General features: G+C 37.3%; 1 protein-coding gene and 1 pseudogene across 3 annotated transcripts in view; one reads left to right on the top strand and one right to left on the bottom strand.

The window, feature by feature from the left end:
- LOC131396154 (cytochrome b5 type B) overlaps positions 1-16,719 on the bottom strand; it is a 32,125-nt gene that overhangs the window by 7,426 nt on the left and 7,980 nt on the right. Inside the window, exons 2-4 of one of the 3 annotated variants that reach the window (XM_058528159.1) lie at positions 8,255-8,383; positions 7,753-7,782; positions 4,961-5,034 (exon numbers count right to left, since the gene is read on the bottom strand). In XM_058528159.1, coding sequence (XP_058384142.1) covers positions 4,961-5,034; positions 7,753-7,782; positions 8,255-8,383 — 233 coding nt within the window. The remainder of the gene's footprint in view (positions 1-4,960; positions 5,035-7,752; positions 7,783-8,254; positions 8,384-16,719) is intronic. The other 2 variants (XM_058528160.1, XM_058528158.1) reach the window with 2 other exon arrangements.
- LOC131396347 (ER membrane protein complex subunit 3-like) lies at positions 10,056-12,730 on the top strand (annotated as a pseudogene).

Here is a 16,719-nt window from a genome sequence, read left to right as displayed (position 1 = left end):
AAATTTTTCAACTCAATTTCAGTAAATATCAAGTGAAGTTACTGATTCCATTAATTAGCTGTAGAGTACAAAAGGCCTGCCAACTTACTGCCAGAGGACAATAACCCATTAGCATAGGTTACTGCTTCCCAAAATATCATCTTTGCCAATATGTAGAAGTATGCCAGGGTGTGACCAGAGAATATCAACTCTGCTTAACAATTTTAAGTAATCTCCAAGAATTTCCAAAAACCCTACATACTGGCCTAGATACTTTAGAGCAGACCATGAAATGAGTTTTAATTTCATATATCCGCAACACTGTCAGGCAAATGAATACATGCCCCAAATCTGAAAGAAATTAGCCTATAGGCAAAGTAAAACTTCTAATACCAAGTTTTAGGTAAACCGTATTGATATACTACCACACTTCTTTGAGACCTTGATGACTACTGTTATCTGGGACATTTCTACTAGAATAGCATGAATCAGGCTAATTAAAACATGTTACAGGTCAACCTTTGAGAAATATAACAAATGTTTTACAGATTTGGAAGGTGGAGGTGGTAGCAGTAGTGTGATGGTGGTGTGTGCGTTAAGTTAATTTATAACACTGCCTTTTTAAATATTCCACTATAGTAGCCAAGAAATAATTGAATTCCATCAAGAAAATGTCCATGGTCTTTTATGCTTTATCCACATTTACACCAATGATATATAAAACAAAAAATGTAGAGTTAGTATTTTTTAAAAATGAGATAATTTGAAAGGCTTCATGAGAGCATTATAGAGTAATATATGTATTATGATAGCTAATCTGTAATCACATTAAAAGCTATATAGTTCACACAAATGGATTCTCTAGATTTCAAAGCTTTTAGCCTCTTTTAGAAGCAAAAGCCCTGGATGTGTGCTAACTAGAGTGAGCCCTAGACAATGTAGTAAGCAACTGAGAGAAGAAAGAGAGGAGGAGAGAGATCAGCGAGAACCAAGACCATAATATGCTGAAATTGTAATAGCTTCTAATAAGCAATAAAAAATTAAAAATACATATATTTTTTAAAAACTAAGTACCTCAATCCCTGTTTTAAGATCAATCCATCCCTGGAGGCAAAAAGACCAACTTCCTTAACATTGGAAGAAAGAGAACAGAAAGAAGTGTACTCTCTCTTTAGGATACTAACAGCCAAGCACATGCCAAATTACAGTGATGCCCCTTTTAATCAACTATAATGAAAGAGTTGTTTAAGGCACTGCTCTTAGTAGCCAAGTACCTCAGCCAAGTTTGGAAAGAAGCCAAAGAAGTTATTTTTAAATTTACAAAATTAAAAAGAAAAAGGTTCTATTAAAACAAAACCTTCCTTCATCTCTACCCTGCCGTACTCTCTATGCACAGTCCCCCAATTCTCATTTCCACTCCAAAGCTCCGTGCTGAATCTAATGGACGCTTAAGCAAAATTCCTACAGTGTATGACTGACTTTAATTTATCCCTTTGGGTGTTCAGGCATATCTGGCTGGTTATGTTCTTGCCCACATTTTAATTTACATGCAAGATTTTTGGTCAGGAGAACAGTGACTGTTCTCAATCTTTGGCGTGGAAAATAGTGATTGCAATATTATATGATTTTAGTTACAAAAGAGCAGATCAAATGCAGAATTCTTCCAGCAAAAGCCCTACCAAGCAATTAATATGCATGTTTCTTTATTCTCCAAGGAATTTGGAATACACTTCCAAACAACCAAATTGCTTTAAGTCTACTCTGATTTTAGTTGAAAATTAACAGAAATTAACTGTTTAAATAAATTGGTTCCTAGGGTTTAAGGTTTATTAAGGCTTTAATTCTCTCATAAAATAAGTAAATAAATATATTTATATACATATAAATGCTAACATGGACTTTGTAGGATAAAAGGAAATATTTCATAATACCTGACTAACTTTTTTATAAAGCTGCTTATAACTGAAATTATGTCTAATATCTTCAAGCTCAATGCTAAATCAGTTTCCCCACTTGTGAAATGAAAAGCTCAGACTAGATGAACTTGAATTCTAAAGTCATATTCAATGAACTCAACACAATTTTCTGACCCAAGGGCATTTTAGCAAAACCTACAAGAGCAGCCTTCTAAAGGTTATAGAGAAGGAAACACCATTCTCCCATGTCTAAGAAGGTTGAAGGAACACTGCCACATGTCGATTTTTCTGTTTTACAGCAGGTATATAAAGGTGTGTCCTTCCAGATACTCTTGTGAGAGGCCCTGCACTCTAAGTACTGACCCTCTTTGATACTATGAAAAGACTGATAAAGGAATGCCATAATTGGCAAACATACGGGAGGCGACTTGGGGGGGTCGATGGGTGTGCTTTTACTACGAACCTTGTTTATGAAAAAACATGGGAGAAGAAAACATACTTAAACAATGGTGTACTTTGTCACCAGGACATAAACATAGGAAACAATGCACCAGAATGATGATTATGATGCATTAAAATACATAGACAGGGCATTCTTTAAGTGTACCTTCACCCTAAATAGTTTATTATTTAGACTTTTAAAGGTTTAAATAAAAGGGAAATATATTATAAGGTATATAATGAGCTTATGTTTTAATTCCTAAATTGGATGTTTGCTATTCCAAAAGGATTCCAAGTATTTAAAATTAGATGAAGTGGATTTTAAGCCACAGGAGATCTTCAGCAAATTTAATGAGTATTTGGGCAGTCTGGTAGTTTTTGCAGCTTTTTATTTAGAACACATTGGTATCTGTGTGGCCAACAATTTACGAAAAACAACTTGGGAATTTTTAGCTTCAGACACTACTAGAAAGGATTTTTTTTCCTCCCCCATAATATAATGGACTTTATAGCATGAGCTATCACTATATGAACTTTAGTATTAGGTTCATCTTATAACCTAAAAAGTTTGAGTATCGAAAGTACTTGATTTCAACATTTTATAGTCCATGTGGTGTGGATCTTGAGGACAGCCTTCGTGAAGCTCCAACATACTAAAATGTCTTTCTGGATGAGAATACAGTTTAACAATTACTGTCTTATAAAGCATATATCTCTAGAGTCAACCTGGTCATATAAAAAATATTTCCCTTGCAAAGTGAAATAAGTCAGAGAGAGAAGGTCAAATACCGTATGATTTCCTTCATTAAGTAGTAGATAACAACAACAATAAACAAACACATAGGGACAGAGATTGGATTGGTGGTTACCAGAGGGGAAGGGGGGAGGGAGGAGGATGAAAGGGATAATTCGGTACATGTGTGTGGTGATGGGTTGTAATTAGTATTTTGGTGGTGAACATGATGTAATCTATGCAGAAATAGAAGTACAATGATGTACACCTGAAATTTTTACAATGTCATAAACCAATGTTACTGCAATAAACAAAAATTAAAAAAATAAATAAATAAAAAATAAAAAATATTTCCCGGAGATAAAGGCAAAATTCAAAGATGAAAAACACCCTCTAAAACAAATTTCTGTATGAGTCTCTCAAGAGCCCATTGTGATAAGGTATATAAGACATCACTGAAGAAAAAAATTAAAACACTCACAGAATAATTTCTACCGGGTCCTAAGAAGTGAAAAACTTGTTGTAATACTGAAGGGCTGATTTGAAAAGGATGTTATTTTGCCCTTCTGACATCTTATTCTGCAGAATTACATATTTCTAAATAGAACATCACAAGGAGAAGATATTAATCCTTGAGATCCCCCAGCAATGGGTGGTCTTTCACAAGTGACTTTGCCATACATTCTCTATTTTATTTCAAAAGACTATGTTACAAAATACAAATGTTAGATAAAAACAGGGAACAAAGAAACAACCTGACAAAATTCTTTGGTAAATGACCATCAGTACTCATCTAAAGGGAATCTGCAACCCCATTCCAAACTTTAAAAATTAGGCTGCAGGTATGATAGGAATATTAAACAATTCTTGAAATTTTTGGTGTAATGCAACCAACTAACTACATAATTATAAACAATGTATTCTTTTTAGTTTCTCTCCCATAAAAGAGAAGGTAAATTGAATGTCATGTATGTATAATATGCTACATATGTGTAATAAAAATTTTATGTGTAACAAGTCAGTAGCATCTGGGAGAAAAAATGTATCTGCCTTTAACTGCAACTTGAAGATTGCTTCTAACATACGTGGAATTTACTAGATTTCAAAAGTTAAACTTCTTAAGTTAAAAAATAAAGTTTAAAAAACATATTAAGCCTTTATGGAGACAATCTTATTTGTTTTAAAAAAAAAAAAGATTAACTCCTGTTACAGCAAATGTCATCTCATCAAAACTTTGGTCTATGGAATACTAAATATCTATTAAAAAGAATGAGGAAGATCTTTATAAACTGATAAGTAACAATCATTAAGATAAAATTTTTAAGTAAAAAGAAGCAAGGTGCAGAACAATATGTACGGGATTTTTTTAAAGGAAGGGATGGTTGGTCTGCCTATCTATCGATTGATGGATCCATTCAGCCAGCCAGCAGGCCGGCCAGCCACCTGTCTATCCATTTATATTTATGTATGCACAGAATCTTTTTGGAAAAGTAAACAAGAAAATGGTAGCTGGCTACCTCCGGGGAAGGGAAACAGGGAGACAGAATTGGGGATAGGAGGGAGTCATTTTTTATAGTACACTTTTTCATACTATTTGAAATTTTTACCATGTACATCATATACTACCCATTCAAAAAATTTAAATGGGAAAATGGTCAAGTTATTGGGTCTATTCATTGTAATGAGATCTGACTAGTGAAGCAGATGAACTGTCACCTAGATAATATGTGTTGAATAAATGAATGAAATGGTGCCCCTTTTTTGTCAGGTTAGCATTTGTATGTACCTTATCTCCTGAACTGATGGCAAACTGAGTGATAAAAGAACTAACCAAGAAGTAAATGCAAAATTAAAAGAAAGATTTCAAGGACCCCAAATGTGTCTAGGTTACTTGCAGTACAGTAGGCAGGCAGGCCGGCTGGCACAGAAAACACAAGGTCTGTTTCTAAGGTGAGTTTCCATAACCTAAAGCAGACCAGAAAAATGTTAACTCAAATATGAATAGAAGGATTGATGGCTCTCAGCATGGGGACCAATCCAGCCAGGAAGAGATTCATAGAGACAAAAAGGTTTTTAATTCTAGTTAGTTATCTTTGACTGAAGCAGGTAAGAAAAACATCTGTTGCCAGATCTGTAGTTTCTAAGCTTTCAAGTTTTAGTATTGTAATATTTCAGGACCTTGAACCTCACGCATTATCAATCTAACAAGAAAACAATAATAACCTTCAATTATTTACCTGTGTCATAGCAAAAGCAATATGAAAGGTAGTTTCAAAAGAACTGGGAAAAGGTTCCTGACTTATATTCTGGAATAGCATGTTCTGCAGTGTTTTTTTTTTAAAAATTTGTCGGGAGGGGTAGGCTCAGGGAGGGAAGAGATATGGAGCTGTGGAGGCAGGAGAGGAGAAGTGGAGAAATAAAGAATAAAGGAAAGGAGAAGAGGGAGAAGGGAAGTGAAAACTCTGCCCCACAAGGAAGAAGACACCTCTTAATTAGGCTTAAAAAAAAAAAATCACTTCATAGAGGTTCAGTAACCCTTAACCAAAAGAAAGGAAAGTATTAATGAAATGAACTTTACATCCATTTCTTCATGGTGAATGAAGAAAAATCAAGAAAAGAGACACCTACATCCTAGACACAGAAGGGCCTACTCAAAACTGTAAGAAATAAACCTGAGGGATCAAGAATTTCTTCCTGGAACTGAGATCAGGTTGGACTACAGCCCTATAATAACCTATACAGGTGGTCTTGAAAATTTCCCCCAAGGTTTTCCTTGCCTGATCTGCCCAGAGTACAGCAGTGTGAAACACTCAATAACCAGGCTCTCTACTTAATGGAGACTGTCCTTTGAGTACAACAGCCATGAGGAAAACAGCCTTGACAATGTTGCCTTTAACCACTGTTTAACCCAGACAGGAGCCAAACTGCATTTGGAGACTTCTAAATTATTACAGAATTTGGTGCGCTAAAAGGGTTTCTTTTTCTATATTTCTTAACCAAAAGCCCAAGGCTCAACAGTTTTAATTTAGCTGTGACATCTCTAATTAATTCTTTGGCCTACAGAAGACAGACAGTGCTTTCCACAGAAGAGAATTAAAATTCCCTAAGTTTTCAAATGAAAAGATGGGCATATCATTCAGCAAAAAGTCTTTATTTTACTTTACTTTAAAAGGAAATTCCCAAGTCCCACCTCCAGAGGTTATGAATTGGTAGTGGTGGAAGCCCAGGAAATATATAGTTCAGAAAACACGCAAAGGGACTCCAATATAATATAGGTAAGACAAGGAACAGATTTTGAAAAACACTGCTCTCCATTTCTAAGTATGGTCCTAACTACTACTGGTGCTACCAAAGAAGAAAAACAGCAACAAGAAGCGATTTGTAGACGTCTAGACATTGTAATTCCAAAAGTATTTTTTCTGTCGTTTTAATACAAACAGTGCTCTCACAGTTGCTGTGCAGAAGTGGGTTACAGCTCCTACATACAAAGTGCATCTCTAGTACAAATGCGATTAACCCTTGAATCAAATGTTGACCTCTGAGAGCAATGTTTTCCGGACGTGTTCAATATACTAAACAAGTCCGTGCTTAGTTCAAATTCTACCTTAACTACACAAGTAAGGATTCAAGAACAGATAGTACATGTGTTAGGAGGGGAGGACAAACAAATTAACAGGGCTCACAAAGCATTTAAAGAACCATTTCATTCCCTGTCGTAAACAATCCAACAGTTCAGAGTAGTAGAGTGCAGCAAGACGGAAGAGTTAATTTACACAAACACTCGGGATTGCAAGGCAACAGATGGCAGACACTATCAAACAATCTCTTGAGTTGAAAGAATTGTTGTGTTTAGGCCAACTTTAATTGCTCTATCAAACATGTTCAGTAATTCCAGCTCAATGAGGCAACGGAAGGAAGAAGCTAGAAGGAGGGAAAGGGGAGGAAGCATCGCCTCCATGATGTTCTAGGCAGTGACTAAACTGCTGTCCCTTTAAATCAGAGGGTAGTGTAATAGCTATCTGAAGGATAGAAGTCAAGGAAAACTGGGAGGGAATACGGGAGATGAACCACCCAGCTTGGGGGAAGCAAAAAGGCTTTCATATTTTCTTCCTGTACATTATGCAGTGTACATTAAGGTTTTCAAATATTTAATTTTTTGTTTTTGCTGTATCACTGAGTAAACGGGAAGGGTATAGGCTCATTTAAGCCTACACCATAAAAGGATTAAATTTGGGAAGCAGGGACAGAAAGGCCTGTTCCAGTCAATTACTTCAGTCTACAGCTCCTTCTAACACTTTTAAGAGAAAATCAACTTTCCAATTCTTTTTCCAACACAGAAGCAATTATTATCACCTGTACTATTTAATGTAAAAATAAGGAATACTTTTCTACAATTGAACCCATAAACTAATTTCTTTCAAAACTATACAGGGCATGGCTTTAGAGTTTCAATTTTTTTTAAAGCAAATAGAAACATGAACAAAATGTTTCCTACTGTTCAAGACTCAGCTATTCTTTTTTCCTGAGATGAGACTGAGTCCAAATTCCTGAAAAATAGGATTTTTGCTTGGGGGAAAAGTAAACACTTCTCTTGTTAAGATAATTTGTTTAAAAAGCAATTCTATTTAAGTAAATAGAAATATAAATACTTGAAACACACAAGAGAAACAGATGACTTCTTACCTTGCTACCACCCTCAGGTTTAAGGTCACTCTGTTAAAAGAGGAAAATAAATAATATTTTAAGACATATACAAATGAACTCTCACCATGTGCTTGTTTCTAACCTCGGAACATGAGACAACACTCTGGTAGTAGTGAACATATCACCAGGGTCCCCTGTTAGAACGGTATGGTTTAAAAAGTCCACACTGACCACCTTTTAGCAAAGAATTTCCAAGAACAACCAAACCACTATTTCAGGTAGAGATGCATTAACTCAATGCAATTATTAACTGCATTACAAAAACCAAGCAAGTAAAAAAAAATCTGAAATCAGTTCCCTTAGCTTTTCAGAGACATAGAAGCTATATCTTAGCACAGTAAGGCTAGATGACTCTGGAGAAAATTCAGCCTGATAGCTAGGGTGAACGAATTCCCATTTTAATAACTCATTCTCTCATCACGTTCTGTGGCCGCTCAGTAGCTTCCTCTCCACAAGCACTCCTGGCTCAGTTAGTTCTTACCGGATGCACATCACCGATATAGTACTGCTTCAGCATTTCTCTGGCGTCAGAGGAGTGGCCTACATCTTCAAAGCTTTCACTTGCATCTGCACCAGCTTGTTCTAGCAGAACCTCTTCTCCACCAGGATGCTACAAGGAAAAGATATTGACTGAACAGAGGGCTCTCTGAAAAGCAAACTAATATGTTACTTTCCCCTCTCCCCTCCCCCTTTCTCTTTTCTCCCTTTAGTAGGATGAACCGACATTGTACGCCACCTGATAGCATGCAATGGGAAGAACACAACATAACTTCTGTGATATTTTGACCAAAAATGCATCATATAATTGTGAGGAAACCTAGGACAATTGTAAATTGAGAGATATTCTACAAAATGACTGGCCTGTGATCTCCAAAAATAGCAGTCATGAAAGCCAAGGAAAGACTGAAGAATGGCTCCAGACTGAAGGAGGCTGGAAAAACATGACAACTAGGAACAATGTGTGCTCCTGACTTGATTCCTTTTGCAAACATTATTGAGACAGCTGCAGAAACCCAAATGGATACTCTGGGCAAAGGGCATACGGAATTCTTTATTCTATTCTTGCAACTTTTCTGTAAGTCTGAAACGGTTTCAAAATAAAAAGTTAAATAAATAAATAAGTAGTACCAAAATAACTGCCTCTATACCTGGGAAGTTAATTCTATCTATAACTTACATGCTATATAACCCTGGACAAGTTATTAAAAAATTGAGATGTCTTGGGGCTGGCCCAGTGGCGTAGTGGTTAAGTTAACGCGCTCCACTTCAGTGGCCCAGGGTTCGCTGGTTCAGATCCCGAGCGTGGACCTATGCACCACTCATTAAGCCATGCTGTGGCAGCATCCCATACACAAAATGGAGGAGGATGGGCACAGATGTTAGCTCAGGGCTAATTCTCCTCAGCAAAAAAGGAAGATTGACAACAGATGTTAGCTTAGGGCCAATCTTCCTCACCAAAAGAAAAAAAAATTGAGATGTCTTTGTTTCCTTATTTGTAAAATGGATATAATGTGAGTACCGACCTTAACTACTGTATTAAATGAGATAAGGATATGAAATACTTTGTACTCAAGAAGAGAACAGTATAGTTTGTATAATATGCTATCGTCTATGATTTTAAAAAGCAGATACATATATGCGTGCATATGCAAAAAATCTTTCTGGAAACACTGAAAAGAACCTGGGGACAGGGAGACAGGGTAGAAGGAAGACTTTTCACTGTATACCCTCTTGAAATTGTTTTACCAAGGAAAGTATCACCTACTCAGAAAATAATTTTTTAAAAATTACATTTAGTCCCTGATTTAAAGTAAACATTAAATAAACATTTACTTATTACTAGCAAATTTAGAATTTACACTATTCGACATATCTAAATTTATATTTTTGAAATATCAAGTAATGCTTTTAAGCAGGAATATTTTCATCCCTATTTTCAAGATGAAGTCAATTGAAGCACAAAAACTCTAAATGTAACCTCCCAAAGTTACTTGCCTTCAAGCTCCCTGAGGATAAGGATAACTTCTAATTTTGTCTCCTAAAAGGTCTCCACCCAATGAGTGGGTCTCCCATCCCAGTATTTAAGCGTGTGTGCTGTTTTAAAGCAAGAGTAAGATAGCCCCACTCAGCTGTTAGTACATCGGAATCCTCTCAGGTGTGGTAAGCCGTTAGCTTGGGAATTGTGTCCCAATTTGCTCTACGTATCCAAACCATTGAAGATATTTATTCTTTATGACACATCGCAACTATTATGTTGCCTTTCAGAGTAAAAGGATAACAGAATGTATCAGCAGCTTGAGATATTTCAGGGAATGATTGAATGTATAACTTTCTACACAGCTCTTTCTACAACTACGAAGTATTTTCATTCTCATCAATCTCTCACCACTTAAAAATAAATAAGAGAAAACGCAACATTTTAAAATGCATAAATATATATATTTTTTCACTGTGTGGAAAATTTGGAAAAAATAAGAATAAAGAATCAACTATATGGGGGCCGGCCCCGTGGCTTAGCAGTTAAGTGCTCACGCTCCGCTGCTGGCGGCCCGGGTTCGGATCCCAGGCGCGCACCAATGCACCTCTTGCCAGGCCATGCTGTGGCGGCGTCCCATATAAAGTGGAGAAAAATAGGCACAGATGTTAGCCTAGAGCCAGTCTTCCTCAGCAAAAAGAGGAGGACTAGCGTGGATGTTACCTCAGGGCTGATCTTCCTCACAAAAAAAAAAAAAAGAATTAACTATAGGTCTATAACAGAAAGAAGTACAGTTAATTAACATTTTGGTGCATCAAACTCCATTGTTTTTCCTGTACATTCATTCAATCATTTTAATCATTATGCTACAATTTTTATTGAGTATTTACTATTTGATGTACTTTTGTTGTTAGTGCCCTAAAGTCCATTCTGACTCCTAGCGACTCTGTGTATAGCAGAGCGGAACCCTGCCCAGTCTTTTTGCGCCATCCTCTCACCTTCCTGCGCTATATCGGACAATGCTCCGCTGTTATTCATAGGGTTTTCATGGCCAATTTTTTCAGAAGTGGGTGGCCAGGTCCTCCTTCCTTGTCTGTCTAGTCTGGAAGCTCCACTGAAACCTGTCCACTATGGGTGACCCTGCTGGTATTTGAAATACCAGTGGCATAGCTTTCAGCATCACAGCAACACGCAGTCACCACAGTAGGACAACTGACAGACGGGTGGTGTGGTTCCACGACTGGGAAACAAACCTGGGCAGTGATGGTGATAGCGCCAAATCTTAACCACTAGACCAGTAGGGCTGGCCATTTTTATGTATTAGGCAGTGACAAATAAAAGTTTCTGTGTTTTTATAAAAGTGATTTCATACAGTATATACTGTTTTATAGTCTGGTTTTTTTTCATGGAGGCAAGGAGGGTGAGAGGGGTAAAAAAAATCCTAGGTTTAGGGGCCAACCCGGTGGATCAAGCAGTTAAGAGCACACGCTCTGCTTTGGCAGCCCAGGGTTGGCAGGTTCGGATCCCGGGTGCGCGCCGACTCACGGCTTGTCAAGCCATGCTGTGGCGACGTCCCATATAAAGTAGAGGAAGATGGGCACGGATGTTAGCTCAGGGCCAATCTTCCTCAGCAAAAAGAGGAGGATTAGCATCGGATGTTAGATCAGGGCTGGTCTTCCTCATAAAAAAAAAATCCTAGGTTTAGTAACTCTTATTCCAAATGTGGTCTTAATACAGATGGTTTAGAACAAGCAAAAAGATTTCAGGGAACCCTTGGTTTCTGTTTTAGAACTCTCTATACTTCAGATTCTTTTTTTTTTTGCTTGAGGAAGATTAGCCCTGAGCTAACATGTGTGCCAATCTTCCTCTAGTTTGTAGGTGGGTCGCCGCCATAGCATGGCCTGACGAGTGGTGTAGGTCCATGCCCAGGATCCAAATCCGAAAACCCAGGCCACCGAAGCAGAGCACGCCGGACTTAACCACTACACCATGGGGCCTGGTCCCTCAGATACTATTTAAAATCAAATGGCAGCCCAGCTGGAGGCAGTGCACTAGGCCTGAGGCCGCAGCAGAGCCCAGGCCAGTCCTGAGCCAAGACAGTGCCCAGGCTGAGGGGCAGAATGACCTGAGAAGAATCTGAAAACAAGCCCCACTGCCCCACAGAGGGGAAATCCTGCAACCTTGGCTAGCCTAGCTCTCAGTAAAGATGTTGGGAGCTGCTGCTTGACTCCAACATGAGCCTCTGGGTGGTCCTGCCCATCTTTGTCATCACCTTCTTTGAGCATGATCTACCACTGCGTGTCCATCCTGCTGCAGAGTGACAAGAAGCTTACCCAGGAGCAAGTATCTGACAGTTAAGTCCTAATCTGAAGTACAGTCCTCAGGGAAAATGCAAATTATATTCCAAATAGTCCTTCTTGACATGAAAATACTACTTCAACAACCCAGAGGATGGATTTTTCAAAAAAAAATAAAGCAAAAATGGTACCAACTTCTCCTATGACTGATCCCACTATGCTCACAGACATGATACATGGGAGTATAACAAACTTTCTCTCTGTGGTTCTTATTGGTGGATGGATCAACATGACATTCTTGGGCTTTGTCACAACCAAAGTCCTATTTCCACTGACCTTGTTTTAAGCCTATGATACAGCAAGGAATCGAACTACTCACATTAGCTGCATGCTGGTGAGTTCTACATCCTGGTACTTCTGCTATGTATTTGGGCTTCAGAGCATTTACTCTCTGATTCTGGGCCAAGATAATGCCATTGACCAATCAGGAATGATGCAGGTGCCCATGACTGGAGCAGCCATGGCCATGCCTGCAGACACCAACAAAGCTTTCAAGACAATGTGGAAAGTTTTGGAGCTAACAGATCACCAGTGGGCACTAGATGACGTCAAAGTGGAGCTCACAGCCCAAGACCTCCACTTCGAAGGCATGTTTAAAAAGGAATTACAGACCTCTATTTTTTGAAGACCAAGCAGGGATTAGCTCTGTCGGGAACTCAAAGTAGCCCTTCACCTTGTAACTTTCTTTTGAGCTGGAGCCTCTCAGAATAAAAAGGAGAAGGCATGAGCTGGTGGGTGTGCAGAAAGGATCATTCTTGTTTGAGCCAGGTTCTCCTTTATGTTTGAAACTAGAGGACTATGTGCTGGGTGACTTACAGAGAAAGAGTTATTTTAAAAATGTTTTAAAATTTCCTTCTGGTGACCATAGAAATGAAATGCAGAGAAAGGAGAAAACTCAAGCTAGTGATAATATACAAAAACTTAGCAAAAATTTAATCTTTGGAAGAAACAATGCCAATTATAACTAATTATCATGTACAATCAGCCTGACTTCTAAACCACAGTAAACTCCTGTTTCCTTGGAATCCAAATACTCTGTATTTTTACATTTAATTTATGTGCAAGTATTTTTATAACTTCCTTTACAAAATAATAATTTTCATTACTGAAAACTTAGAAACTATGTATGAGAAAAACAAATCTCTTTGTATCGTTCATCTTGAGCCTACAGAATGATATAAAGAGCAAAGGTACCAAAACTTTGTTCAAATAAACTCTTTTCCAGAGTGAATATTCAGGGCCAGGACAGACTTAGCAAAACTCCTATATCTCTGAATACTGCCCAGGGAAAACTGGTGACCCTGAGACACTGCTGGATTCTCAAGAGCCTTCAGGATAATCACAGATAATTTAAATAACGGGATATTCCTGATCTGGAGTCCAGATCATATCAAATCCACTGGAAAAAAATCAATGATTCTGTAACTGTATATGGCCACTCAGTTGAACTTGAAGACCCAGTTATTCTGAATAAGAGAGTTTACATATTGCTCTAAGAAGGGACAGAGAACACTTGCTGGCAGAGACATAGATAAAGGTTGCCCAGGAATAATTCTGTCTGGATTAAATGTCCCAGGGAAGTGGCAGGGTGCCATTTCTGTAGCAAGAGGTAAGTGTAATTTGCATGTTGAGTATTGTAATCAAGAATGAATAGCTCTTAACTCTACAAATTAAACCGTCCTCTTTTCTCTTTAGAAGACAAATCAGTTTTATGGAAGTAAAACTGAGGAAGTCAGAATAACATTTGTGGATTGTACCAATGTCAACATCCTAGTTGTGATACTGCACTACAGTTTTGCAAAATGTTACCTTTGGAGGAAAAGGACAAAAAGGTACAAGAGTTCTCTCTATTATGTTTTACAATTGCATATAATCTATAATTATCTCAATAAAAATTTAAATTAACAAAATCAAATCAAAACTAACACACGGACAAAGAGAACAGTTTAGTGGTTACCAGAGGGGAAGGGGATTGGGGGTGAGCACAAGGGGTGAAGGGGCACATTTATATGGTGACTGACAAATAGTAATGTGCAACTGAAATTTCACAGTGTTATAAACTATTACGACCTCAATTAAAAAAATTTAAAAAATCAAATCAAATTCCCTAAGTATATACCCAAGAGAAATGTGTATAGATATATGAACTTATACACACATACACACATTCAAATGGTCATAGCAGCATTGTTCATTATGACCCTAAATTTGAAACAACCCAACATCCATAAGTAGAATATGAATAAATTGAAGTATAATCACACAATGGAATCCTAATCAGCAATGAAAAAGAACGAACCACTGCAATACGCACAACACGAAAGAATATAACACACGTATTGAACAAAAGATGCCAGACACAAAACAATATATACTGTGACATTTTTATTTGTAAAAAGTTCAAAAACAGGCAAAACAAATCTACAGTATTAAAGTCAACAGAGTGGGCACCACTGGGGATAAAGAAGGAAGCAATGATTGGGAGGGGGTACAAGAAGAGGTTCTAGGGTGCAATAATGTCTTAGATGGTAGTTATCCAAATGTATTCACTTACTAGTGTGACACCATATGGCTGAATCTCAGGAATATATAATCAGTGGGAAAATAAGTTCCAAAATATCACATACACAACTACCCTCAAGTATACAGTCAAATGATCTTCAAGGGTGCCAGGACCACTCAATAGGGAAAGGCAATCTCTTCAACAAACGGTGCCAGGAAAACCGAATATCTACATGCAAAATAATGAAGATCGACCCTTGTCTTACACCTTAAACAAAAATTAACGCAAAATGGATTAAAGATCTAAAGGTAAGACCCAAAACTATAAAATCCTACAAAAAAATAGAGGGGAAAAGCTTTATGACATTGGATTTGGTAATGCTTTCTTGGATATGACACCAAAAGCACAGGCAACAAAAGCAAAAATTGACGAATGAGACTATATCAAACCTAAAAACTTTTATGCATCAAAGGATACCTTCAAGAGAATGAAAAGACAACTTATGGAAAGAGAGAAAAGATATGTAAATCATAAGAGGTTAATAGGTAGAATATGTAAAGAACTCCTAAAATTCAACAACAAAACCATCAAATAACCTGATTATAAAATGGGCAAAGGACTTAAATAGACATTTCTCTGAAGATGATACACAAATGGCCAACAAGCATATGAAAGGATGCTCAACATCCGTAGTCACTGAGGAAATGCAAATCAAAACCACAATGAAATACCATCTCACACCCATTAGGATGTCTATTATCAAAAAAAAAGTGTTGACGATGTGTAGACACTGGAACCCTTGTGCACTCTTGGTGGGAATGTAAAATGGTACAACTACCAGTACCATCCATCTCCAGAACTCTTTTCATCTTGCAAATCTGAAATCTCAGCCAACTAAAAAACTTTTTTTGATTTATAGTCTCTTTCATCTGCTATTAGTATGGCCACCTCTGCTCTCTTTTGGTTACTATTTGCATGAAATAGCTTTTTCCATCCTTTCACTGTCAACCTAGTAGTGTCTTTGGATCGAAAGCAAGTCTCTTGTAGACAGCACATAGTTAGATCATGTCTTTTTATCCATTCTGCCCATTTCTGTCTTTTGATCAAAGAGTTTAATCCATTTACATTTAAAGTAATTACTGATAAGGAGGGACTTAACTCCATAAAAATTAAAAACTTTTGTACATCAAAGGACATTATCAAGAAAGTGAAAAGACAAGCTACAGAATAGGAGAAAATATTTGCAAATCATATATCAAATAAAGTATTAATATCCAGAATATATGAAATCCAACGTAACAACAAAAAGACAAACAATCCAATTTAAAAATGGGTAAAGAGCTTGAATAGACATTTCTCCAAAGAAGATACACAGAGGACCAATAAGCACATGAAAAGATGCTCAACATCATTAGTCATTAGGGAAATGCAAATCTAACCACAATGAGATACCACTTTACACCTGCTAGGATGGCTATAATCAAAAAAAAGAAAAATAACAAGTGTTGGAGACAACTTGAAGAAATTGGAACCCTCATTCATTGCTGGTGAGAATGTAAAATAGTGCAGCTGCTATGGAAAATAGTTTAGAGGTTCCTCAAAAAGCTGAACGTAGAATTACATATGACCCAGCAATTCTACTCCTAAGTATATACCCAAACGACCTGAAAAAAGGGACTCAGATACCTGTATGCCAATGTTCACTGCAGTACTGTTCACAGTAGCCAAAAGGTGTTAACAACCCCAGGGTGCATTGATGAATGGATGAATGAATAAACAAAATGTAGTGTATATATATAAGGGAATATTATTCAGCCCTTAAAAGGAACGAAATTCCGATACATGCTACAACATGGATGAACCTTGAAGACATTATACTAAGTGAAATAAGCCAGATACATAAGGACAAATATTATGACTCTATTTATATGTCGTACCTAGAATAGTCAAATTCATAGAAACAGAAAGTAGAACAGTGATTACCAGGGGCTGGGAGGAGGGGTCAATGGGCAGTTATTGTTTAATGGGTACAGAGTTTCAGTTTGGGATGACGAAAAAGTTCTGGAGATGGATGGTGGTAACGGTCACAAAATAACGTGAATGTACTTAAT

The sequence above is a fragment of the Diceros bicornis genome, chromosome 32, assembly GCF_020826845.1.
Source record: "Diceros bicornis minor isolate mBicDic1 chromosome 32, mDicBic1.mat.cur, whole genome shotgun sequence".
Classification (NCBI taxonomy): Eukaryota; Metazoa; Chordata; class Mammalia; order Perissodactyla; family Rhinocerotidae; genus Diceros; species Diceros bicornis.
Note: the sequence above shows the minus strand (reverse complement) of the source record. Positions and strands in the feature narration are given on the sequence as shown.